Source organism: Drosophila takahashii, chromosome 3R (assembly GCF_030179915.1).
Source record: "Drosophila takahashii strain IR98-3 E-12201 chromosome 3R, DtakHiC1v2, whole genome shotgun sequence".
Taxonomy (NCBI): domain Eukaryota; kingdom Metazoa; phylum Arthropoda; class Insecta; order Diptera; family Drosophilidae; genus Drosophila; species Drosophila takahashii.
Window position 1 is genome coordinate 25702663 of NC_091681.1, and position 24995 is coordinate 25727657.

At 44.2% G+C, this 24995-nt stretch overlaps 6 protein-coding genes across 8 annotated transcripts; 2 read left to right on the forward strand and 4 right to left on the reverse strand.

Annotated features, from left to right (window-relative positions):
- Positions 1-49: 49 nt before the first annotated feature.
- RNF220 (ring finger protein 220) lies at positions 50-1588 on the reverse strand. The gene has a single exon (XM_017148097.3). The coding sequence runs from the start codon at positions 1382-1384 to the stop codon at positions 221-223; it is 1164 nt and encodes a 387-aa protein (XP_017003586.2). The 5' UTR covers positions 1385-1588; the 3' UTR covers positions 50-220.
- A 312-nt stretch (positions 1589-1900) lies between these two features.
- On the forward strand, positions 1901-7074 carry LOC108061804 (transmembrane protein 47). Of its 2 annotated transcripts, XM_017148197.3 has the most exons (7): positions 1901-2053; positions 4524-4789; positions 4867-4942; positions 4998-5184; positions 5528-5677; positions 5737-5799; positions 5866-7074. In XM_017148197.3, exons 3-7 carry the CDS (start codon positions 4892-4894, stop codon positions 6024-6026), a joined length of 612 nt encoding a protein of 203 aa, XP_017003686.1. In that variant the 5' UTR covers positions 1901-2053; positions 4524-4789; positions 4867-4891; the 3' UTR covers positions 6027-7074. The 2 variants fall into 2 exon arrangements, with proteins under 2 accessions (XP_017003686.1, XP_017003685.2); XM_017148196.3 differs by lacking the exon at positions 4524-4789 and having other exon boundaries at positions 1914-2424.
- A 1045-nt stretch (positions 7075-8119) lies between these two features.
- Positions 8120-9319, reverse strand: Takl2 (Tak1-like 2). The gene is made up of 5 exons (XM_017148198.3): positions 9217-9319; positions 8862-9161; positions 8629-8805; positions 8434-8569; positions 8120-8371 (listed from the first exon to the last, which is right to left on the reverse strand). Exons 1-5 carry the CDS (start codon positions 9265-9267, stop codon positions 8199-8201), a joined length of 837 nt encoding a protein of 278 aa, XP_017003687.2. The 5' UTR covers positions 9268-9319; the 3' UTR covers positions 8120-8198.
- Positions 9320-9432: 113 nt separating this feature from the next.
- Positions 9433-17416, reverse strand: Dcr-1 (Endoribonuclease Dcr-1). The gene is made up of 5 exons (XM_017148195.3): positions 16606-17416; positions 14714-16545; positions 12577-14188; positions 10422-12517; positions 9433-9954 (listed from the first exon to the last, which is right to left on the reverse strand). The coding sequence occupies exons 1-5, from the start codon at positions 17414-17416 to the stop codon at positions 9544-9546; spliced, it is 6762 nt and encodes a 2253-aa protein (XP_017003684.2). The 3' UTR covers positions 9433-9543.
- Positions 17417-17484: 68 nt separating this feature from the next.
- Positions 17485-21868, forward strand: LOC108061823 (uncharacterized). Its single transcript, XM_070217422.1, has 5 exons — positions 17485-17620; positions 17682-18522; positions 20955-21566; positions 21626-21679; positions 21736-21868. The coding sequence occupies exons 2-5, from the start codon at positions 17689-17691 to the stop codon at positions 21841-21843; spliced, it is 1608 nt and encodes a 535-aa protein (XP_070073523.1). The 5' UTR covers positions 17485-17620; positions 17682-17688; the 3' UTR covers positions 21844-21868.
- Positions 21750-24359, reverse strand: vret (vreteno). 2 transcript variants are annotated; one of them, XM_017148225.3, is made up of 6 exons: positions 23979-24358; positions 23505-23921; positions 22628-23444; positions 22389-22573; positions 22137-22330; positions 21750-22084 (listed from the first exon to the last, which is right to left on the reverse strand). In XM_017148225.3, exons 1-6 carry the CDS (start codon positions 24281-24283, stop codon positions 21927-21929), a joined length of 2076 nt encoding a protein of 691 aa, XP_017003714.2. In that variant the 5' UTR covers positions 24284-24358; the 3' UTR covers positions 21750-21926. The 2 variants fall into 2 exon arrangements, with proteins under 2 accessions (XP_017003714.2, XP_070073522.1); XM_070217421.1 differs by having other exon boundaries at positions 21933-22070; positions 23979-24359.
- Between the last annotated feature and the right edge of the window lie 636 nt (positions 24360-24995).

A 24995-nucleotide genomic window follows, 5' to 3' on the forward strand; every position in this document is an offset into this window, starting at 1 on the left:
TTTTGTTTTGAACGCTTTTTCCATAGATCTTACCCCATCCTCAACTAACTGATGTTTTTCTGTGGTTTATTGTAATAGTTACATGTTAGGCTTATTGTAATGTCACGTAATGTAGTCGGTATCTGTTATCTATATAAATAATATGTATAGGGTTATCATCTAGAGCTGCGTGGGGAGCAAAGCAAGCGTTTTGGCAGCAGCGGGGATAACAACGAGTCGCCTACAGGTAGATGCGTCGCAGGTCCTTCGGCGTGGTGATCGAATTGCACTGCGGGCACAGCTTGCGGGCGCCCAGGGTCTGCAGCCAGCACTGCTCGCAGTGGACGTGCCAGCAGGAGACGGAGATGGCGGGATTCTTGTAGTCATCGATGCAGATCAGGCACTTGTACTTGCCCTGCGCCTGCTTCTCGTAGAGCCGCAGCTTGGCCTTCAGCGACTCGATGACCTGCTGCTGGTTCTGGGAGGCGGAACGCGTGGACCGCGACGTGGACGGCTCCTCCCTGGCTGGTGGCGCCGCCTCTACAGTAGTCTCTTGTTCGGTGGCTTCGTTGGAATGATTAGCCTTGGGCCCGTCGCTCGAGGAGATTAGGCGTCGCACATAGCTGGTCACATCCGCCTCGGAAACATTGCCCTCCGTATCCTCGTTGACCAGCGGAATGACATCGCCCTCGCCGTACTGCGTCGGCCCGTAGATGTGCGTGTCATCCTCGTCCACATTGAGATCCTCGTCCTCGTCCTCCTGCGCCTGCTGGCTGCCATTGTACTTGATGGTCTGGCCCAGGCCCAAGGCGGAGTAGCCTCCCTGAACGAGCGTGGACACGCGGATGCGCTTCTGTCCCGCCCACTCGTACTCCTCGTACTCCTCGCTGTCCTCCGACTCGTCGCTGGAGTGCCGCTCCCCATTCGCCTGGCCATTCCGGCGCAGGCACTGATTGACATGCTCCTGAATGCTGGACTGCGGAAAGTTGTGGTTGCACACGGGGCAGGTGGGTTGACTGGCTTCTGGCGGAGCTGCGGCAGCAGGAGGAGCAGGCGGCGGAGCAGGACTAGGAGCTGCTGCTGCTGCTGCGGGAGAGGCTGGACGCTTCCTGGTGCGCTGGCGCTGACGGGCCTGCCGATTGCGCTGCACCCGCTGGAAAACGCTCCACGGCTGTCTGCCCCCGGATCCCGATGATGCAGTTGATCCGGCAGGCTGGGCCGGCGGCTGCGCAACGCTAATGGGATGGTGCAGCCGCTCCATCTCCACCTGGCAGTGATCGGCCACCTGACTGCGCTTGATCTTCACGTCGCATGTGGGACAGATCACGTCGTCGTCGCTGCCGCCGCCGCTGCCGGTCAAGTGCTGGGCGAAGTTCTCGCCGTTGGACACCGTGTCCGTGGCCATGGTTTCCTCGGGTCCACCGCGGACTCTTTGGGCTGGAAACGGGAGCACGGATTGTGGTTGGATATTGTTTTGTTCGATAATCTGTCCAAGCCACGCGACGCCGATTTCTTACGATTTCGTACTGAGGCAAACGGTCATACTGCTTTTCGGGATTTATTGTCCCGCGATGCATGGGCATTTGATTTTGCCGCTCGCGATATATATCGGATATAAAGTTTATGGGTCAACTATAATGATAAACTAGGGGTTAAATTAAGTATTAAAATAGAATTAACAACATTTTTGTATCTATATATATCTTTGAGATCCGTCGATAGTAGAACATCAATTCATAACAACTTCTTCACACAGCCGCTACTATGTCAAATATACCCATTATTCAAACATTTAAAAGTTGAACCTATTTAAAAACATTCTAGAGGTTTCAAAATATATTTTCTGCTTTATGAACTCTTTTTATATTCATTTTTTTCCCAACTTGGAAGTGGAAATAATCGTGCATCGTATAAAGTATACTACCTATCGATAGTGACATCGATGTCTTCGCATCTCTAAGTTCCAGCTCTATGAAGCAAAACATTATCTTTTCGTTTTTATTTTTTGATTATATAGAAAAGTGGCCGAGGATCATGTGAAAGTGGAAAAGCGACAGAGCTTTTCGAGCAGATTGTAAGTGCACAGGTGGATACGAAGAGCGAACAACAATTTGGCGAAAGTGCAAAGTGTGAAAAGGCAGCGAAAAGAGAATAGAGAAAAATCAGTCAGTTTCGTGGGCGTGTGTGTGTGCGTGTGCTTGTGACATATTGTTAAAAGCGTAGAAAAACAAACGTAGAAAAGAGAAAAACAACAATGCAGCACCACCAGCAGCAGCAACAACAACAACAACAGCAGCAGCAAGGCAACCTTGCTGGCTACAACAACAAAATGAACGTCTTGCCCAATTACACGCTCAGCGGAATGAGCTCCTTTGATGCCGAGTCGCTGCCAGATTATTCAGAATTTGATTCCGAATCGGTTACTCTGGACTATTACAAGGAAAGGTATATTCCTGAACTTAAACAACTCGCATTTTGTTTTGCTTCCGTTCTCCCCCAAAACATACACAAGCATACAAACACACACCCACATACAGTTTTAGAAATACCCTCGCCCTTGTCATTGTTGTTGTTTTGCATTTGGCCGTTTGCCCCAATTTTGCCTGCCGTTACCGTTACGTTCTATATAGCAATTAACCGTTATGATCCTGTTGCCATGCCACTCACCCACACACCCGCACACATACCAGCACACAAAGTCCGTACTCGCTCATCTGCGAAATTTAGTTGTTGTTGTTTTTATTGAACAATTTCTAGCCGCTATAAATAAGACTAATATCATCTCCGTCTGGCCCCTCGAAATATCTCAAGATTTGCCAGACGCTTCGTACATATGCTCGTTTGTATGTACACAGATATAAACGTATCTCAGTTCGCGTATCTGCATCTTGAAGATATTAAAAATTGGCAAGGAAACGTGAAAATTAGGGGAAACGTGCGATTTCGGCATGGCGAAGATTATACACACTTTTGTCTAAATAACAAAATAGGTTGATTTTTATGAAAATTTGTAATGTCATTCTAAAATCGTTTAAAACTTGTATATCCTTATTTATTTGCTTTGAAAGCAATTGGGACCGATCTGTACTATATCAGCTGTATGATATAATGGTCGAATTATTCTCAGATTTACAGATTCTATAACCACTTTTTTAAAATAATTATATTTAATCACAAAAACCAGTCGGAATCTTGATTATACAAAAATATTTCGAAACTATCAAATCTATAGTTTTCAAGATGAAACAAGAAAGGAAGCTACCTTCGGCCAGCCGAAGCTTATATACCCTTGTAGATAAAAGAATACTCACTCGGTGCAGTTCCAGGGATTCCAGATTCAGCGTTTTGATTTATTTCAATTTTGTTTTTAAGTAGTCAAGAATCAAAACGCCTACTTCCTACAAAGTTACAATGAATTTTCTTATATGTGATTGGGAGCCTTAAGATATAGTGGTCCGATCCGGCTGGCTCCGACATATGTACTACCTGCAATAGAAAGAAGACCTTCGGGAAAGTTTCATCGCGATAGCTTTAAAACTGAGAGACTAGTTCGCATAGAAACGGACAGACGGACAGACGGACAGACGGACAGACGGACATGGCTAGATAGACTCGGCTATTGGTGCTGATCAAGAATATATATACTTTATGTGGTCGGAAACGTCTCCTTCACTGCGTTGCAAACATCTGACTGAAATTATAATACCCTCTACAAGGGTATAAAAATAAATGGCAATAACCGATAGATGATAATGCTAATCAAGATGCTGATACCTAAAAAAAATCATATGATACCTTCCTTAGCTAGAGTATAACAATGGAATGCGAAGGGATAATCAGCCCGTCTGTATTTCCAGCATTGAAATTGCCTAGTTGCAGTTGCCTCGCAGCATAATTTATGTGGGGGCTGCACCTCAGCGCCCCAGCTTCCGTCTTTTGTCATTCGGGCTTCCCCCTTCACAGACTCAAATATTCCGACGCGATTCCGTCTGTCACAATAGAGCGATTTTAATTTTAACAATCCAAACTCATTCAACTGTGGCGACGCATTGTTTTGCAAATTGCGACAGTTAATCCATGACATACATTGATTCCTACAATTGAGGAAAAAGTAATATAGCTTTTTCTGAAAGGTTTTCCAAACAAATTAAAAAAAAATTGTATGGGTTAAAAAAAATTGAATTTTTAAGTCTGAATTTCCGTTTATATGTGCAATGTATACTGAAAAAAAAACTGCTAGAGATCTATGTGAATTTAATGTATATTTTATAATTGGACAGATTGGTATTAACCATGTTGTACGCTCAATAGCCCAGTAGCCGCAGATTGGTTTGGATAGATACCCATAAACCCTTAATAGTTAGCCATTGTCTTTGTCGATGTTGTTGCTCGAGTTGTTTTTGCATGTTGCTGCTGCTTCCTTAACTGCCTTGATGTAAACACACATGTTGTACGAACATTGCGCGCCAGTCGCTCTAATCGAATGTCACCAATTTCTCTATTTCCTGCCCCGCTAACAAACGATCCCACCTCTCGTAATACAGATGTTGAACGGGCTGCTTCCGCCAGCAATTTGAAATTCGAAACGCATTGGAAAAACCTCAGCGCGCAAACCAAAAGCAATAAAACGCCAATTGAAGCATTTATATTAGATTGTTAAAGCCAACCGGCGTAGCATTTAATCGCCCCCGAAAAAAAAAAGAAAAAAACCCTTCCAACATCCCATTAAGCAAAACTAACCAAGAAACGCATTGAAACGCATTCCAATTAGTAGCTGCGGGCAGCACTTTGCCTGCATATAGTCGATAAGGTGAGTTTGACTGGCCTGGAAAGCTGATAAATAAAATATTCCTCCCCCGTAATTAATAATAATTATCGTGTATTCAGTGTTCTACGTCCACCAGCGGAGAAAATGGCGCCAACAACCACGATTGAGACCATCACAATCACGAGGCCGCTGAAGGTATGCACTTGGCTTAAAGTGTTGGATTGATTAACAGATCTTTCTGCCCCCACAGGTGATTGCATTTATCTGCGGCGTCATCGTGGTGGCCCTGATGATCATGGCCCTGGCTTCCACAGATTGGCTGATGGCCTCCGACTGGCGGCAAGGCCTCTTTGTGCACTGCATCGAGGATGATTCGGTGGCGCCGCTGCCTTTTAACATCCAGGATCCGCCAGGTTGCTACTGGACCCGCGATGTGGGTATGTATTAAAGCGATAAGAAGTTGTTTATTAGTTGGTTTGTTACACAGAAAATTTGATATTTTTTAAAGATCAAGTTATTCATATCATTTTGATATGAATAAAGATTATGTTAATCTTTTTTATATTATTTGCTCAAAAAATAATACATTTGGTATTTTTTATGATATGATAAAATATCATGTTGATGTGTTTGAATCATAAATTTGACATAAATCATATCGGCTTTTTATAGATATGAAATAAGGTAGAAAGAACCTAGTACTAGCTGAAATAATCGTATTTAAACGAATTTTCTTCTATGGCATTATACTAACTCAACCCAACTTTTATTATCCCAAAGGCTATATCAAGGCCACTGCCGCCCTTTGCATTATCACGCTGATAACGGACGTTATTGCCACAGTACTGACAGGGATGGGCCTGAGGACGCAGAACCACAATCTAAAATATAAGTTCTATCGTATAGCGGTGTTGGTGATGCTCGTGTCCTGTAAGTAACTATACAGATTTATAAATGCTGCAAATAGTAACGATTAATTTATATTGCAGTGTTGGCCGTGCTGTCCGCCTTGATCGTGTATCCAGTGTGCTTTGCCGGTGAACTAACCATGGGTATGGCTACCACAATCTTCTTAGAACAATCTCTTAACTTATATCTAATATATTTTAATATTTTAGCCAATCGGCGAGTCTGGGAATTCGGCTGGGCCTATGGCGTCGGCTGGGGAGCGGCCATCTTCCTTTTCGGAGCCGTCGTCCTGCTGCTCTGCGACAAGGAGTCGGAGGAGATCTACTATAAGGAGAGGAAAATCGTACATGAAAACCAAATGCGCGCCTAGGCAAGGCCGCACGACCTGCCTGACGTCGTTCTGTAGACTAAGTATATAGCAACCAACCAACAACAACAACACACACAGACACATAGATTTCGATTTAAATCAGACTCAAGAACAGAAGCAATTTGCAGCTAAACGAATGTGTTATAATTATGATTGTGTATATCATGACCATTTCAAACCAAAAATCCGTAGCCATCAGCCACCCCACCCACTTATGTACCATCTCATAGTACTTGGCATTTGTTTAGATGAGGTTTCCCCAATGAGTTTGAGTTTATTTTGTGTTCGTTTCGAAAGGTAATCGTAGACAAGCCACAAACACACGACCCACATCTATCATGTAGTCAGTCACATATGTACGTCTAGGAATTCTGAAAGCTAATCGCATTAACCGAACCCCTCAACATATTTACAATTGCATGCCCAATGAGTTCCACAACATTGTAAACGACTTGTAGAGCTTGCTTTTTCGTAGAAAACTGAGAGCAAGCGGCAGTTGAAACTAGAATCCTACAATATTGTACTCATACTCAGCTACATATACATAGCAATGTACTCCCCATGTATCTCAAACCTAATCGTGAGCAGAATCCAAATTAGAATTTTTATGTGTACGTAATCGAGAGACTAGGTAACCACGACATAATTAAGCCATTGTCATTGTCAACGTTTCATGCCGATTACGCTTTCAAAATATTTCTATTTTGTGCTCTATAAATCCGTCTCGAATATTATGAATTATGTGTTTGTCCCAGTGTATTGTGCGACTAACACCCATTGTACTCGAATATGTGTTGCTCTTTTACCTTTTGTAAAATAGTTTAACCCACTTGTCCAGTACTCAATTCGTACTCGAATGTCCCCTATCCGTTCAGTTATTGTTTAAGTCGACTCTTAAGTGTATTCATTCGTTTTTTGTAACAGTATCTCTTGTAACCACCTATTCTTTAATAATTTATTGATATTTGTGTTCTTATCGTACTCGAAAACATATCACATGCAAATGACAACAATAAAACGTTTATGACACCTTTTGTTAACACTTTAAGACATTATTTTATTTTAAACCTTGGATAGCTTAAGTTTTTTTTCTTAATTAATAAGTTTCTTAATTTAGAAAACCAGCATAAGGTATGAGCATTGGCGATATCGCAACAACTATAAGTAATCCATCCTTTTCTATAATTCAATGATATCTTCGGAGTTGTTATCCCATCAGTAAATCATTCGAAATTCGATCATTCAATCTCGCAATAAAATCATCATCTCGCTTATTTTAAGTTTAATTCGTTTCTTCATTTTATTGCTAACATTTTGATTACACGCCGAAATTAAGTAAAGCAAATGCAACCAAAATTGAATGCGACCTAAATTACAACAATACAAAGGGAAATATATATGCTTGAACATCCATATATACATATATATGAAGACATTGAACAAATCGTAGGCAGGAACGTGCGGTGAAAAAAAAGACGAAACGAAAACAATTATAGCGAGTATAAAGACAACAATTATACCAAACCAATTGAATTAATTAAACTATGCTTGCATACACGCATGTTTATATATAGTTATATATATAAGTTTAAAGTATGTAACATTTATTAAAAACCAAAAGAAAAACAAAAGCAAACCTATAATTAACGAAACAATTATACTCCAAAACGAAACTCTACGAAACGTTACAGTTTTCCAATGTGTAACTAACCAACACATGAGCGAGGATCATTTTGTTTTAACAAGCAAGCAAAATATATATACAAACACATATGAATATATTTATTAAAACGTTTTAACATTTAATTTTTTAAATTTACATTCGATAGATAACAAAAAATGAATCAAGAGAATAAGTAAAATTATCAAACGTATTGCTAGTGATCCATATACTGTAAAACATATGCCTAGATCATATTTTATAAATTCCCTATATGCATACCTATACCCGCAGCTAACGAAACTAACAAACTATGTATTTGAAATGCAAATTGAACAGCAGTTCACTGGATGTAACCATGAATTGAGTATTTGGCGCAATCCCAATCCAAATCACTTAACCCACTCCTCCCGATCCGCGTAATCCATACAGTAACCCATACAATGTAAATATTTCAGGAGAGTTTTCAAGAAAATAAAATAGTGTTTAACGTTCACACAGATATCTGTTTATTAATATTGAATTGGCTGGAGGGGACCAGCTTCACTAACGAATTTCTTAATGATATAAGCAACCAGTGCCATTGAATGTCTTCTCTGCGGATTTTTGTCCCAACAAGCGGTTATTACACTAACTACATCCTCGGGACAGCCAGCCATAATATCACTAATCTTTGGTGTCTCACCTGCATTAATAATATTTAGCTTAGAATGAGGAGAATTATTGTTACTTATCACAATTGCTTGCCTGCATTAATAGCCATGCTTAATTCAAAAATCGCATTATATTGTTCCAATGGAATCTTGCGCGATAGTATTTCCCAAAAAGTAATCGCCCAACTGTACACATCACACTTTTCATTGATGGGAAGTCCTCTAAAGACCTTTGAGAAGTTTCAGTTAGTTACTTACCTAAATTATAGTTTTAAGTTCACATATGTACCTCTGGTGCTTTGTATCTGGCTGTTCCCGCATTTATAGAAATCGATTGGGATAGGTCTACAACTGTTCCAAAATCGCAGATCTTCAGACTGAGCCCTTTTCGACAAAGCAGTGCATTGAGTGGCTTGATATCGCGATGAATGACTTTTGGTTCCATGGCATGGAGATAAGCTACCCCCTATAAAGCACCTAAGTATTATTGCGCTCCATCATTTCGCTTATCAAGTCTATTACCTCAGCGATCTGGTGCGCCCAGTTCAAGGCGTGAGAAAGGGAATAACTTGGCTTGGAGTTCGCATGCAGAAAGCTGGACAGAGATCCTCCATCTACATATTCCATCAGCAAAAGAAAGCTGTCCTCGTGTTTGGATCTTCCGTAGAGTTTAACGATATTTTCATGGTTGACCCTGGCTAGATGGTTAATCTCCCTTTCAATTTTCTTGTCTTCACGGCCCGGGAGAATTCTCTTAACAGCAATCTCAAGATTCCTCCACTTGGCTTTGTATACGACGCCAAAAAACCCTGAACCAATCACCTATAAAGCAGACATGTGTTTTAATCAAAACCTCCTTATAATGTTTGCTACTAACCTCTCCCGTTTTAAATTCTTCATAGGGAACTTCCTCAACTGTCGCCGCCATATCTTCTACAGTGCCAAGTTATCACTAAATTCTGATCGGTTAATGTTTGCCATTCTATGCGTGATAAGCTCAAAGCGCAGTGACGTTTATCTTCTAGAAGTGCGGTTATATCTAATCTACTTCGATTTTTTGTTAGCTAATTTCAGATTCAATATCACCTCTTAATTTTCACATTGATTCGACATATACAATTTATTCAGAGTTTATACAAAATTTGTTCTTAAATCTAAAAAGATATAATTAATTCTAGTGAAACACAATTGCAGCGATGACTCTTTAGTCTTTTTTGGCTATTAGGCCTTGCTTTTTGAGCTGGCGCAGAGCGCATTTGGCCGCCGTGCACTTGGCAATGCGATAGTTGCGCCCGATGCCACGGAAGGTTCCTTTGCAGAAGACATCCACGGTAACGCGCACCCGCCGCCCATCCGCCAGCTTCTCGGGCTTCCCGAACTTGGCTGTCTCCGGTTCCAGCTCGAGCAGCTCCCGTATGGGCGACTTTGGCACTGAGTTGCTAAACTGTTCTATCTCCGGGCTCATCATGTTGCTGTACACGTGCCACACCACATCCAGCGACATGTTGGAGTCTAGGAAAATTGCACCTGCAATCGACTCGAAAACATCGCCCAAAGCCTTGGGCACCTCAACGTCCTCCGCATCGTCGCACTCCTCCTCGGACAGCAAGTAGTACTGAAACAAAGCCAAAAACCAATTAGATAATGAATTATGTAGTAGATATAACTAATTGAGCTGTTTTATCGTAGTATGCCATGAAATTTTTGATTTGTTTAATTCAATTCAATTCTAAGTGAAATAAATTGAATGTTTTTCTAACTCATTTTGAATTGAATGAACGAATGAATAATTTTTATAAATTTTTTAAATTTTCCAGATTTGTTTTGAGAACAAAAAGTGGAAAATTTTTAACAAATCAATGTTAACTGCATAGTAAATAAAATTTTGGCAGATGTAATCACAAAATTATGGACCTTTCTTCTTCTAAAGAAATTGTCGTTTTAATTATTTCGGAATTTAACTAAAAATTCAAATTCAATTCTATTAAACTCAAAATTCTAATTAATTCATTCATATAGAACAAAAAATTCACAATAATTCATTGAATCCATTCATGCAGGGCTCTAACAACTATAACCAACCTCCTCACTAATGCTGTGACCATTTTCCTGCTGGATTCTCACGAAGCGATCGATGACATCGTTAAGACCAGGCGACAAATGTCGGAAGAACTTGTGGAATCCATGGCGAACGGCGAGAGAGGCGAAAATTGTGTTATTCACCAGCGCTGAACGCAAATCCGTCAAAGCGCCTGGCGAATGCTGGCGGGGATCTTCGTATAAATGCCGCGTGATAAGGTAATCCAGCACAGCGTCGCCCAGGAACTCCAGCCGCTGGTAGCAATCCGTCAGTCGATTAGGAGTATAACTGGCATGTGTCATGGCTTGCAGTAGGTAGGACCGATCCCGGAACTGATAGCCCAGACTCTCCTCGAACTCCTCAAAGCCACTGAGTAGTTGGTTCAGTTCCTCCGAGGCGTTGGGTGCAAAGTGCAGCAGGGGACTTCGTGGCGTTGGCCAGGCGCCGTAAACGGTAACCATTTTCTCGCCGTTTGGCCTAGTGCTTCCCGGTACTCGCTCCTCCTCGCTCGCCGCCTCCAGCTGCTTGGTAAAGGGCAGCACCCTTACTCCTAGCCAGGCCATGAAGAGCAGGGCTCCCCGAGGTCCGCATTCAATGAGATAGGCTCCAATCAGCGCCTCAACGCAATCGGCTATGGACTTATCCGGAATGCTGTGCTGCGAAACGAGGTTGTACGGAATGAAGCAGCTGAAATCATTGCAGCTTTCATTCGAGTCGTCCAGCTGGCCATTCTGGCCGGCACCTCCATTCTTCTCCAAGCCCAAAGCTTCGGCTTTTTCGCGGACCATCTCGCAGATCTGCACGCTGCTCAAATTTTTGATGTCCAGCAGATCGGCCAGCTTCCAGTGGTGCGTGGGTATCTTCGCCTCGATCAGCGCCTTTTCCAGCTCCTTGGGCACATAGTAGCAGGGTGGCAGCCAGTTGTCATGCGGCTCAAACTTTGTGGCTATCATGTACTCGCCCAGTCGCTTGCGCCTTCCCAGGCGATAGAGATTCAGGTTGGCCACCTGCTTGGAGCGCAGGTGGCTAAGCTTTCCCTCGTGCACGTTCTCGTAGGTGATGTACAGATAGGTGGTAATGGCATACTTGAGAAACGAATCTCCGATGGTCTCGAGGCGCTCCAGATTAATGCCATCGTTGGCATTGGACATGGTGAGGGCCTGCAGGATGATACTGGGACTGGGTCCCGGATGGCCCACCAGATTCGGCTGACGATCGAAGCTGAAACCAGCCGGCAGCATGGATGATGATATGGCTTTCTTGGGAGTGGGTGGCCGAATTTCTTCTCGATCGAACTGCAGTTTTAGCTGCTTTTCATCCAAGTCCAAGCGATGATGATCGTTGTAGTTGTCAAAACTATCTCCGCATCCGAGGACGCTATAGGTCTCCTCCTCATGCCGCGACACCCAATCCGCATTCAGCTCCACTAAATCCGACAGCAGCAGCTCTCGCCTGTCACCCAGCTTTTCGGCCAGGAGCTCCTCGTTTACATATGGCAGCAGCTGCTTCAACAGCTCCATCATCGAATCCTTGGCTACCTGAGCTTCAGCGGAATCGGTTCGTTTGAGGATCAACTGCTGGTCGTGGGGCACCAACATTCCGCAGCTTTCTATCTCAGTCTTAAGTTTAGCTATAGACTGTTCGTACTTTCCGCTGGGTAGTCCGTCCTCTTCCTTCTCGAAATTAAAACCAATCAGCAGATTCTTGGTCTGCTGATACTGCCGCTCGTTGGCATTTGTCGCCTGGATGATGGACAGCTGTTTCTGGCGCTTTTCCACCTCCTGAGCGGTTTCTATAGTCTCCGCCTCGTTCTTCGAGGTGAAAGCAATGCGTCCCGCATCGATGTCATCGGCCACATCGTCGTCATCCGAACTGTAGTTGTGATGCATGTAATTCAGTGGTCCTGCGTTGTCATCATCATCGTAGCTGGAGCCCAGCGAATTGTCCGAGTCGTAATAGTTGAAAGCGGGCTTGGCTGGACCCTTTCCTTTGCTCTTGCCACCCTGCTGCTGCTGGCTGTGTTTCGCCGCCTTGAAGCCACCCTCTCCATTGCTCACGTCCCAAAAAGTGGGCGATCCATAGCGGGTCTGCTGATCACCTGCAAGATTTGATCGATATTATTTTAATTACTTTCTTAAGGTTATAAGAAAAACTTACAAAACTTAACGTTGGCAGGCAGAACTGGCAGGTGAAAGGCCTCATCCTCGTCTTCGTCTTCTTGGTTGAAAGAGGCTATGTCGTCGGCCATGTCGTTTGACCAAGTGCCTATCTCAATGAAGTCATCCGCCTCTTGAAGCTTCTCTTCGCCCTCAATAATAAGTTCAATGGCACTCTTCTCCACTTTATCAGCTTTGGAATCCTCATCCAGTTCGGTCTTTTCCTTTACCGCCTCCTTTTGAACTTCACTGGCATCCTTGCCATTGACCAAAACCTCCTTGAGCGAATCCTTTTGCTTGGACTCGCGCGATTTCTTCAGCACTTCCGATAAGCTCCAGCCAAAGTCCAGCATGGGCCACTCGAACTGATCCTCCTCGATCTGCTGCCTGCCCAGGCCGAGATCCGCAGAAACCTGCTTGCGAATGTCGTCGGCCAGGAGAAGCCCGTTGATGCGGTACAGAATGCAGGGCAGGCACACCGCAGTTCGCCACAGGGAGGCGGGAAACGGGTGAACGGTGCACAGCTCCGGCACGAGGATCTGTTTCTGCTCGAGATTCTCGCGCTTGGCCCGCTTCGTCTCCTCCGAACTGGTGGGCAGAGCCACGCCCTTGCGATTCACGTACCTCGGCGTTAGGAAGTTCAAGCGAGCACTCGTGTGATCCACATCCAAAAGCGGCTGCGAGGCATTCTGTATTGTCAGGCCGTACTTCACCAGATAGTAGTGCTTGAACGTGCGGTAGTTGTCGCCGGGAAAGCAGCTGAGTGGCGAGAGATGCGGGCAGATCTCGGCCACGTAGAAGTACTGCGGTTGATCCTGGTTGCGATACCAGGGCATCACGACGGCATCCTGGAAGCGTTGGGCATCGAACGCCTGCGCCTGCCGCTGCTCATCGGGCACTGCTTTCGGCATGGTATTCCCATTGGCCTGGATGAGCTCCAGGAACTTCCAGTCGATGTGCTTGCCGCCCGCCGTCGGCGCCTTCAGCGTGGGCACAATGAAGACACAGTTCTCCGTGGAGTCCGGATCGAAGAGCATGAGGAACTTTTGCAGTCGCAGCACATTGGTGAATGTGTAGTTCAAGAATCCGTTGATGCAGACAATCTGTTCGCTCGTGAGGACCACTCGCTCCTTGGCCAACTCCAGGGAAACCTTCACCTCGCCGGAGCGTGTGAATATCGAGAAAGCGCTTAGTTTGGGTATGCGTTTGGTGGTCAGAATGCCAAATCCCTGCTGGGCATCTTCGGGTGGGTATATTTTCCGGCCCCTCGTATTCTGCTCCTCGGGAATGGGACACTGGAGCGTCAGCTGGATGAAGTACAGATAGCAGGGTGCGCCGGCCACCGGACGGCAGTCGCAGAACTCGGAGGCAATGCGTTTGTAGTAGTACTGACGCCGCTTTGTTGTTCCTGGTCGAGGTTCATCGCTTAGCTGCACGATCTGCTCGTCCTCCGGCTCGAGATCGAAGCACTCCCAGTCGGGCTCCAGGGCGCGGAATCCCTCCTTGCCAATGGGCTGCAGCTGATCGTCTAGCTCGCCGATCCTGTGCAGCTCCACACAGGCCTGCAAGGCAGCCAGTCGGCGGGCCAAGGTCTGCGTGGGCATCGGAAGGCCCTAAGGAAAAGAAGATTATTACTACACGTAGAAAAAAAACCAAGAACATTGCACTCAAATTAAGAACATTCGGTCTTAAAAACCGGGTAAGCACAAATGTTCTCATTTCGAGTCGAATGTTCTCAACATCAAAACGAAATGGTGTTAAGTAAAGTTCATTTCGTTCCATTTTCAAGTTGATTTTGCCCTTAATTCAAGAACATTTTTAAATCAAATAAGTTCATAGTTCTGTTTTTCAGAACATTTTGCTCTCAATTTTATAGCATTTTGAGTTTGATTTTAGCTAAAGATAAGAGTCTTTAAGGATCAAAAGTAAATTTGCATATATTTAGCATATTTTCGATATATTTTTCATATTTTATCCATTTGCATTTTATGCAAATATGCTAAAAATAAAAAATATGCCATTAATTTTAAACTATATTTTTATCTATTGATCTATCTTTATCCTATAAAAATATGCAAAAACCGAGGTGTAATTATTACAAAACGGAATTAAGTTCTGTATTGATGTTTCTATCTTACCACAATGTCATGCTTCAAGGGCGAGTTGATGGGCAGCCGGAGTGTGTACTGAAACAAGGTAACTCCAGCTCTTTCGCTCCGCGTGCAGCGCCACAAGGCGGTCAGCTTGGTGAAGGTGTCGCTGGGCAGGCGAGCGCAGTACTTGTTGACCAGGGCTATGGCGGTGCCCAGATCCACGGAGGCGCCGGTCAGGAGGTGCGGCTTGGGTCGATAGGCGGCCAGGCAAGGGCTAAAACGCTCCGCCTCGCTTTGTTCCTCCTCCGGCGGCTCTGTGTTGGCGCACTTGGAAAGAAGCATCTGCTCGATCTCGCGATACTGGGCCATTTGATGCACCAACTCCTTGGTGGTGCTTTGCAAACGATCAACTGTGATGATTTCGGGAGAGGGATCAGTTGCTTCCCCTGTTTCCTCGGTTGGCGGCGCTCCAAGTTCGCACTGGAAGCGCCTGGACTTTCGTTCTGTGCTGCTTTCGCTGGGAGAAGTGTTGCTCATGCTGACGGCCTCGTCGCTGGAGTTGCTGGTGTCCAGAAAGGCTGTGACCGGCGGCGCTTCATCCTGGATCTCCTGCAGCTTGATGTCGCAGGCCGTCGGCGGCTGTTTGCTAAACACCTCGGGATTGAGGATCTTCACCGTTCCGCGGGCCGTGCCAAAGGTATAGGGATCCGAGCCGCATGAATTCGGCATCGCCGAGTCATCCGAATCGCTGTCCGCCTCTGTAGTGTCCCCCCCTCCTGATGCGCCGCAAATGAAGCGATGACTTCGATCGCTCAGCTGCACAGCTGCATTCCCAGCAGGACTTTCGTAACTGGGCGCCACCAGGATAACGTGGTAGGCAGGAGCTGCTCTAGCTCTACCCTTGCACTGAACATAGCTCCGATAAGTGGTGGGTGGATCCCAGCGCACAACCAAATTGCACTTGGGCACATCGATGCCCTCTTCCAACACGGAAGTTCCAATCAGCACATTGCAGTCGTGCATGCGGAATCGCTTGAGCACCTCCTCCTGCCGCCGGTGCTCCAGTTCGGCCTCTTTCGGCTCCGTGGCGGGATCAGCCACCCGGTCCGTGGTGTACTGGCAGCGCAGAAACTTGAGATCCGGGTCACGCCTGCTAATCTCGGCCAGCAACTCGAAGAGCACGCGCGCCGTATGGTTCTGGTTGCAGTAGATCAGCGCGCAGAGAGTGTCGCTGCCATCGTGTTGATCCCGGTGATGTCGCCGGGTGTAGACTCTTCTACGGGGTCGTGGTTGGGAACCGCTGCCTCCTGGTTTAGTTTTCACCGCAGCAGGAGGAGGAGCTGGGGCAACGCGAGCGGTGCTCTTGACAGGCTGCTTCTCCTCTGACGCGTGCAGAATCTGCTCGAGATTGGCCACCAGGGCTCGCGTTTCCGTTGGCTGCTGCTCCAGTTGGTCCACCACCCGGCACTTGTTCTCCAGCGCCTGCGACAGTCGGTTAAAGTCCGCCTGATCCACCTGGTGGCGCATCTTGCGCAATCCGTCCGCCTGGGTGTGCACCTCCTCGGGCTTAAAGCAGCGCAGAGTCTGCAGCAGACGCCGCACCTTGGGACTGGAGTAGCGTTCGATGGTCTGGCGAGAGTCGGCGCCCTGATGCCGCTGGAAGGCCTGATCGCAGAGCGTGTGCAGCTGGATGAGGGCCGTGCTGACCAGGCAGTAGAGCAGGTAGTGCCGCTCGTGCGGCGTCTTCACCTTGAGCTTCTCGTTGCACTGGTAAAAGTGGTGGGCAGCCCGCTGGGTGCACCAGGGACCCATCTCGTGCAGGACGGCCAGAAGCGAGTCGATGACGTTCAGCGGGTCCACCTTGGGATCGGGAATGTCTAGGGGTAGGTAAAGGGGATTACTCAATAATTTAAATTACATTATTTCGAAGAACTCACCCTTCAGCTCGTCCATAAACTGATCCGTGCCGTAGATCTCGAAGGGATCGTAGCGGTGGTCCATCAGGAAGGACTTGTGGGTGTTGAGGACATCCGCGAGCACCAGAGACAGCTCGTCCAGCTCGAAGGGGGCGCACTGGACGATGTACTCGTGCGGGCGGGAACAGTAGCGCAGCACGGTCACAATATCGCTGGCCGTTTCGATCCGGCAGAGCACATTCCGCTCCAGAGTGGCCAGCATGGCGCTCAGCTGCTGCAGCTCGCAACCGGCGCTATGCAGCGGTCCTGCGAGTCCCAGGATTCGCGGTCTGTCCGCCGGTTTAGCGGGCAAAATGTGCTTTTCAAAGATCGGCATAATCCTTTGATAAACCGCACTATCGTGGCAATCCTCCAGCACAATCAGCTCCACGTCGCTGAGGAGAAGATACCGACCCTTCAGCAGGCTGAGGAATTCCTCCGGCTGCAGGATGGACACGTGGTAGTCCGTCCAGGAGTGATCAAAGGGCACCTGCCTGTCCGGCTGCTCCTGCCACACCCGCAGATCGGTCAAATGGGTGAGCATGGTGTAGATGGAGCACGGCTCCTCGCTCCCACCCACCTCGCAGCTCAGGTAGACACTGACCCGACCACGCTGGCGTCCGCGCCGCGAGAGCTCCTGGAGCAGCTTGAGCGCTATGAACTCCTTGGAGCTGCGGTGGCCCAGGCAGATTATCGTGTTCCGCTCGTAGGCGGCCGCCAGCAGCTCCACCTGGAAGTCGCGCGGCGTGAACACGGTGGTGTGCAGGTTGTTGTCGCACCAGTGGAACGCCATCGTGGCCGCGGGGGGAATCACAAAACTCGTGCCTGGAGAGGATTTCGGCTGAAAATCTTCCAAAGCCGGCACTGGGTAGAGTGACCGTTCCCTGTGGGTCGCAAAAAGGGTCCACCACCCTTTACATTTGACTCCTTTGGTCACACTGCACCGGTGACTTTAAACCAATTTGCGCCCTCATTTAAGATTTCTCCAAATAAACAGGTAAAAATAGGTAAACCCAGACGATCCCTTCAAGATAATAACCCTATAACTTATTACCCAGCTTCACAATGCGACGTTCGAGGGCCCCATCCATGCGAAATGCAGTTAAGCGGGGAAATAAAGACCCCGATCCTCTAGAGGAACCTCAGGCGTCTTTCTCCTGGCCAACTGCTTCAACTCTTGACGGGGAATGGGGATCCTCCAAGGGCTCCGAGAACCTGGGACCCCGAGAACTAAAGGCTGGCGAGAATCCCCTCCGGGAAAGCCGCATCTTCCATGTGCTCTGGCGCAATCAGACCACCAAAAAGCACAAAACGTGGACTGGAAACGGAACCCTGGTGGTCACCGGGTCCACAGTGAACCTCAAGGATGACACTGGCAAGGTTGTGGACACCATGACGTTGTTCAAACAGCGGGAATTCAAGGAGAACGATCAGCTGCAAGTCGGCAACAAGGATGTGGAAGTCCAGGAGGAGATTAAAACACTGAAGGAGTGCGTGAATCAACGCAAATTGGAGATTGCTAGTTGGTGCCAGAAAATTGATGCACTGAATGGTTATGCGGAGACATCGCCACCTCGTATGGCTAGTGCTCCATTAAGATCCCATGTGCTCAAGAAGATTAAGCGTGAAGAGAACTACGAGGAGCCGCAGAATCCGTCGACTTCGGGGTTTACTTTCACCCAGAGTGGTAATAAAATGGAACCACTACCGCATGTATCCACAGCTCCCAGCAGATGGCAAGAGTTCGAGGAGAGAACAGTGGAAGAAAGCTATTCAGAGATGGTGAATCCTGCCATGTCAGGATTCACCCGAGCGGAATACCTTTGCCTGCTAGCTCCTGCAGAACTCCAGGAAAAGATATTGCATTATCTGGCTGAATACATAACAAATTCTAAAGTGGTAAGCCTACATATATATCTCTATAGTTACACTAGTTTACAAAATAATATTCTTGGTGTGCTCCCCAGCAATTGATGGCAAATTCTGTTAGTGTTTGACCCCTAGATCACGAAAATACCAATAATTTTTTTTTCGATGGCACAGTTTTTTTTTAAAGATTTTTTAAAGTTTAAAATGTTAAATTTCGGACTTTTTTCGAATTTCTTCTTATATCTCGGCAGATATCCACCCGATTGGGCCAGTTTTAGTTTTATTTTAAAGTCAATAGATCAGAGCTTAACTTTGCCATACAGATCAATATGATTGGATAAGTAATGGCAGCACAGCAGCTCGACAAAGATGAAAAATGTGTTTTTTGGTCGACTGTAAATCGGCTGTATATATCGTAAAAACTCGAAATAAATCCGTTGAAAAATCATAACGAGTGCAAACTTAAAGTTTACATCCTACCAAATAAAACAAGCCGGGTATGGCCCAAATTAATGGAAAATTGGATTTATGGTGGATTTTTAAAGTTCGGATTTTTCCACTTTTTTCGGTTGACAGAGTCCAAATTTAAGATTTATCATAGGCGGCGACATGTAAACAAAAATGAGTGGTGACGGCAGCCGGGTCAAAAAATAGCTAAATCAGATATTTAAAAGCTAGAAAATTATAAAAATAAATTAAATTTTTAAAAATTCTTTAAAAAATATTAAAATACTTGCGTTATGACTGAGAGTATTTTTAATAAGTAATATCCATCTGGACAATTCATTCTTAAAAAGTAGCTAACCTTAACTTCACAAAAGCATGCTCTTTTTAATAAGTACTGCCTTATCAAAAACGAAAAAAAGAGTACGTATTAGAGAAAAAAATAAGAAAATAATGAACAAGATAAAAGAATACACTTGTTTAAATGGTCCAAACACTTTTTGCAATGTGTGTGGTAAATTTATTATGAATAATAAATTTCGACCCTTTGATAGTGAGGTGATAAATCGATATTTCCTCTACTTTCGCATTAAACCAAATCTTGAAGAGGCTTGGACACCGAGGAGAATTTGTGATTCTTGCCGCTTGACATTACTTAAATGGAGCCTCTTCAAGATTTGGTTTAATGCGAAAGTAGAGGAAATATCGATTTATCACCTCACTATCAAAGGGTCGAAATTTATTATTCATAATAAATTTACCACACACATTGCAAAAAGTGTTTGGACCATTTAAACAAGTGTATTCTTTTATCTTGTTCATTATTTTCTTATTTTTTTCTCTAATACGTACTCTTTTTTTCGTTTTTGATAAGGCAGTACTTATTAAAAAGAGCATGCTTTTGTGAAGTTAAGGTTAGCTACTTTTTAAGAATGAATTGTCCAGATGGATATTACTTATTAAAAATACTCTCAGTCATAACGCAAGTATTTTAATATTTTTTAAAGAATTTTTAAAAATTTAATTTATTTTTATAATTTTCTAGCTTTTAAATATCTGATTTAGCTATTTTTTGACCCGGCTGCCATCACCACTCATTTTTGTTTACATGTCGCCGCCTATGATAAATCTTAAATTTGGACTTTGTCAATCGAAAAAAGTGGAAAAATCCGAACTTTAAAAATCCACCATAAATCCAATTTTCCATTAATTTGGGCCATACCCGGCTTGTTTTATTTGGTAGGATGTAAACTTTAAGTTTGCACTCGTTATGATTTTTCAACGGATTTATTTCGAGTTTTTACGATATATACAGCCGATTTACAGTCGACCAAAAAACACATTTTTCATCTTTGTCGAGCTGCTGTGCTGCCATTACTTATCCAATCATATTGATCTGTATGGCAAAGTTAAGCTCTGATCTATTGACTTTAAAATAAAACTAAAACTGGCCCAATCGGGTGGATATCTGCCGAGATATAAGAAGAAATTCGAAAAAAGTCCGAAATTTAACATTTTAAACTTTAAAAAATCTTTAAAAAAAAACTGTGCCATCGAAAAAAAAATTATTGGTATTTTCGTGATCTAGGGGTCAAACACTAACAGAATTTGCCATCAATTGCTGGGGAGCATTTTGGCTGTAAACTAGTGTTATCTATACATATATGCCGATTTGCAGAAATCCGCGATTGAAATTTTCTTTGTTAAGTTTGGACTGTATAGTGCACTGGAACTATTGTAGGTGTTTTTTCATCTGAAAGCTTGTTAAAAATTATAATTTTTTAGTATTTTTATTTATTTTTTACCCCACGCAATTTAAAGTTATAAATTAATTTACAAAAAAAAAGCGTCGCTATATCTTCGCATCTGTCAAATGGATTTTTTGATTTACCATTTTAAAAATTCTTTTAAAATGTGATAAAATGAGATATCGTTTTGAGACCATTAAGAAAATCTCGATACGTTTCACAAAGAATTACTCATATGTAAGTAATTTAATATAGAGTAATGTATTTCAGGAACCTTATATCATAGAGAAAATAGTCCAAGTGGTTTGCGATCATCCCGTGCTCCTTAAAACCCTAGTCAAGGATACAGCCTTTGAGGAACTTATGCAGGATCTGCAACCCAAATTGCCGTCCTGGCCAGAAATGGGACTCTACGACTCCGCCAAGTTCGAGTTCGTTTATATAATGCTGGACAATTTGGTGCTGGAGCGAGGCGAGAAATGCTGCATTTTGGCCAACAGTCCGGATTGCTTGAGACTGGTCACGGGCTACTGCCAGAGCTATGATATAGACCATGCGCAGCTGGATAGTCAGCAGAAAGTAGCTATCTTCAACTCACTTGGGGAAAAGGAACCAATGGTTGGTCTAGTTTTGACCAGTAACTTAGCAGAGCTTCGATCACTTCGCTGCAAACATCTCATAATTTATAATCACAATGCCAGAGAAGAAGCTGATCAACTGCTGGCATATGGGGAAATGGACACTAAAATATACACACTAATCACAGCTGGAGGTTGTCCGGAGGAACTCCAGTTCTACAGACGACTCGGTCTGTATGTAGATGATAACTCCCAAGGGGATCTTGAGAATTACACAAGTAAACAGTTGTCAAGGAACACATATGTGAGTATTTTGAAGTAATATATTATTTAGAAAACAAATACTATATTAATATCCATTAGGAGCTACCATGCTGGACAAAGACGGAGCCACCATTTAGTCAGGATTTTCTAAAGGTATGTTTTTTATGATTTAAAAATTATTTTCCCATAATTCGATGTACATTTTAAAGGAAGCCAATATCTCTGAGGGTTTGGAAAGTATTCAACTGGTTTATTCAAGGAAAAAGGCTATAACAGAAAATTATTCAAATGATTTAAACTCCAGTGAGAGATCCTAACTTTTGGAATTGAAATAGTCAAAACTTCATATTCATTTTAATCTTAGCTACTATACATTTTTTATAAACTAATTTCTGAGAAATTAGTTCCCTTTCAAAAGCTCCTCCAGTTTGTCAATGCGAGCGGAAAAGTTATTGTCCTCCTCGCTGAAAAAGATATCGTTGCAGGTGACGGTGGTTCCTACTAGAAAATGATTCTCCAGCCGCTTGAGCTGATCATCGGTGAGCTGGTCAGGCAAACCTAAAGTAAATGGAAATCATAAAAATATGATAATTATACTACCACGACTTACCAATCAAATCCAGTTCTGCAGTCATTATGGGAAAGATAAACTGCGGTGGATAAGCACGTATATCGCTGACATGGGTCGGCACAATGTTTCCATAGTCGATGAACAAAATGCTGGGATAACCATCGCCCACTAGTTCCAAGGAAAGACCTCGACACCATTTCCCCTCGTATTTAGCTATGCATAGCTCGTTTTTCCTGCATAAACAAGAAGGTTTAGTTAGGATCGTAGACCATATAGTGTAGTTAACTTTACGGTGGAGCGTAGGTTGGGCTCTTGGCTATCTTTTCGCCATACTCCTGAATATCCCGCTGCATTTTGGTGACCTCGTATGCCAGATCTCTGGCAGTGCAGTAGATAAAGCCGTACTTCAGGAAAGTGTTGTCCATCACAACTAAATCGATGTTTTTTCCAGTGGGCAATGGGACATGAGGAAGACACTAAAAAAGAGTTGATTAATTAGATATAAAAATTAAAAAAATGTTTGAGCTTACATCCTCCTTGTATCCAAGTTCCGACAACGACGGCTCCACGGGTGTCATTATGGTCTTGAAAAGACGGTTCAGGCTGCTATTGATTTCGGTCTCGGTCATTACCACGATTTGCAAGCCCTTGCCGTAGTCGTATTCGCGCTTCGAGTATTTAATGTCGAAAACCAAGGACTGATCCAGTTCGTACATGATTTCCCTTATGTTGGGGCCCACAAATCGCCGGGGAACTCCGCGCAACTGCACAGCTACGGGATAGCAAGGCAGGCTGGCTAAATAAGCACTACAATCGTACAGATATTCCAGCTGCGTAACTTCCACGCTGCCAAAGTCAATGCAAACCACATAGATGTCTTTAGCATCATCTATATTGAGCACCATGGCGCGGGAGATCTTAGACTCAAACTCGTAGAGCACAATTTGTCCAACGACTGGCTTTGTCTGCAGTTTCAAGGCACTTTTGCCCAACATCATCACCTCGGTGAGAACTGAGTAATAGGCAATGTCCACTTGAATGTCAGCCGAGCGAACATAGACCACGTTAGTCTGCTCGAAAGCGGTGATCCTCACTTTGGAACCAGACGGAGGCAAGCCGGGCTTTGGATACTTTCGGCCCACATTCTCGTCGAGCTTGAGGAGCACTCCCTTGCCGCAGGTCTCCCGGTGCTGGTCGGCCACATCTGCGAAACAGGAGGCATTGCAGAAGGGCATCTTGCAAACCTTACAGAAGTTATCCGTCCAGTTCTGGCAGACGACGCATTTGCTGATGCCATCTTCTAACAGAATTTCGGCTTTAGTCTCCGTAGCTTCAGCAATTTTTGGTCTAAAAGATAGCGAGATTAGTTCTTAACTTTCTTAACTCTTATGTTTTATGTTTACTAACATGGGAATGGTTCTTCCGGAACGAAAGTGCAGTATAGCCTGCGGTATCCTGGTTTCATCCTTCAAGTTATAGACATCATGTCGCTCCAAAGCAAACTCATACTTCACATTAAGATAACGCTGGATGGTATCGTTAATGGCCAACAGCGATCCTTTGCGATAGTCCGCTTTGGTGACCAGCGGAGGCCGGTGGAACTCGGGATGTTCCTGACTGCCGGCGGAGATGGGAACCTCGCGGGTTTCGAGATCAATAGGAGTGCGTTCAGTGGCCAAAAAGGCACGACCAGGTTTTGGCATTGGTTCATTGGAACTCAGGGATTCGGGAACAAAGCCTTCCCGCTCCCGCTGACTGCGTCCAGTTACGCAGCGGATCAGGTTTGGGTAACGCTCCACCTTCAGACGCGCTGCCTCTAGAGATCTTTATAAAGTTTTCCATGGTAAATAATGCTTATGGTGCAAAAACTTTGGAACCTACCCAATGTTGGGAAAATAAACAAAGTAAACGCGCGACGTTCGGCGGAATTCCAAGTCCTGAATGAGCGCACGCCCAAAGAAGTTGATCAGCATCTTTTCGGTCACAAAGGGACTGCTTTTGGGGACCACCAGATATGGATATTTCGTCTGCCTGGCGGCACGTTGCTCCTTTTCATCCTTTGCGGGCACAGGAGCCTCATCGATCAGATTCTGACCCGATTCGTTGGTGTACTTGTTCTGCTCCTCGTCGTAGTAATCCTTGGCTATCGGATCGAAATTGGACCAATCCTCCTGGGCAGATTCCATGGTAGCTAAAGTTTTGGGTTTTCACCTGGATTCGAATTTCACTCGGGAATCAAAAAGAGTATTTTTTCAAGTGCCGAAATAAAACGGTAAAATAAAAAATACTAAAAGGCTACCCTAATCTGGTATAAACAATCAATCAACAAACGGTCACACTCTGCGGAGAGAAAAAAACTAGGGATGTCGAAATATTTAAAAATATCGTATCGATGATATTTTTTATTTAAACAAAAAATCAAAATGATATTTGATATATCAGAAAAAAAATATCTATATATCAGATATTTTTGATATTTCTTTTATTTTATTATTTTTTTTTAATTTTAAGCTGCATAAGCATTAACCACTAAACATTAACCCACATACGATCTTAAATTATATTTTTATAATTTTTAGTTTATAGGGGGATTCCCTAAACTGTTGAATTGCTGAATTGTTGAATTTTGGTCAGCTGTTAATCAGCTGTTCCATACAAAGTCAACTTTCAGAAATTTCAGCAATTCATCAGCCTCGGGGCTGCTGAAATTTTTGTTGAATTGCTGAAAAGCCAGAGTTGTCACCTTTTTTTAAAAGTCGTGGCAACTCTGTAACATTTTAGTATCACCAGTACGCATTATTTATTTTAAAATCAACTTAGAAAGCATATTTGTGGTTCTTTTTACCTTGGTAACACTTTTAGACAGTAACTAGCAATAATAAATCATGCTTTAAGTTC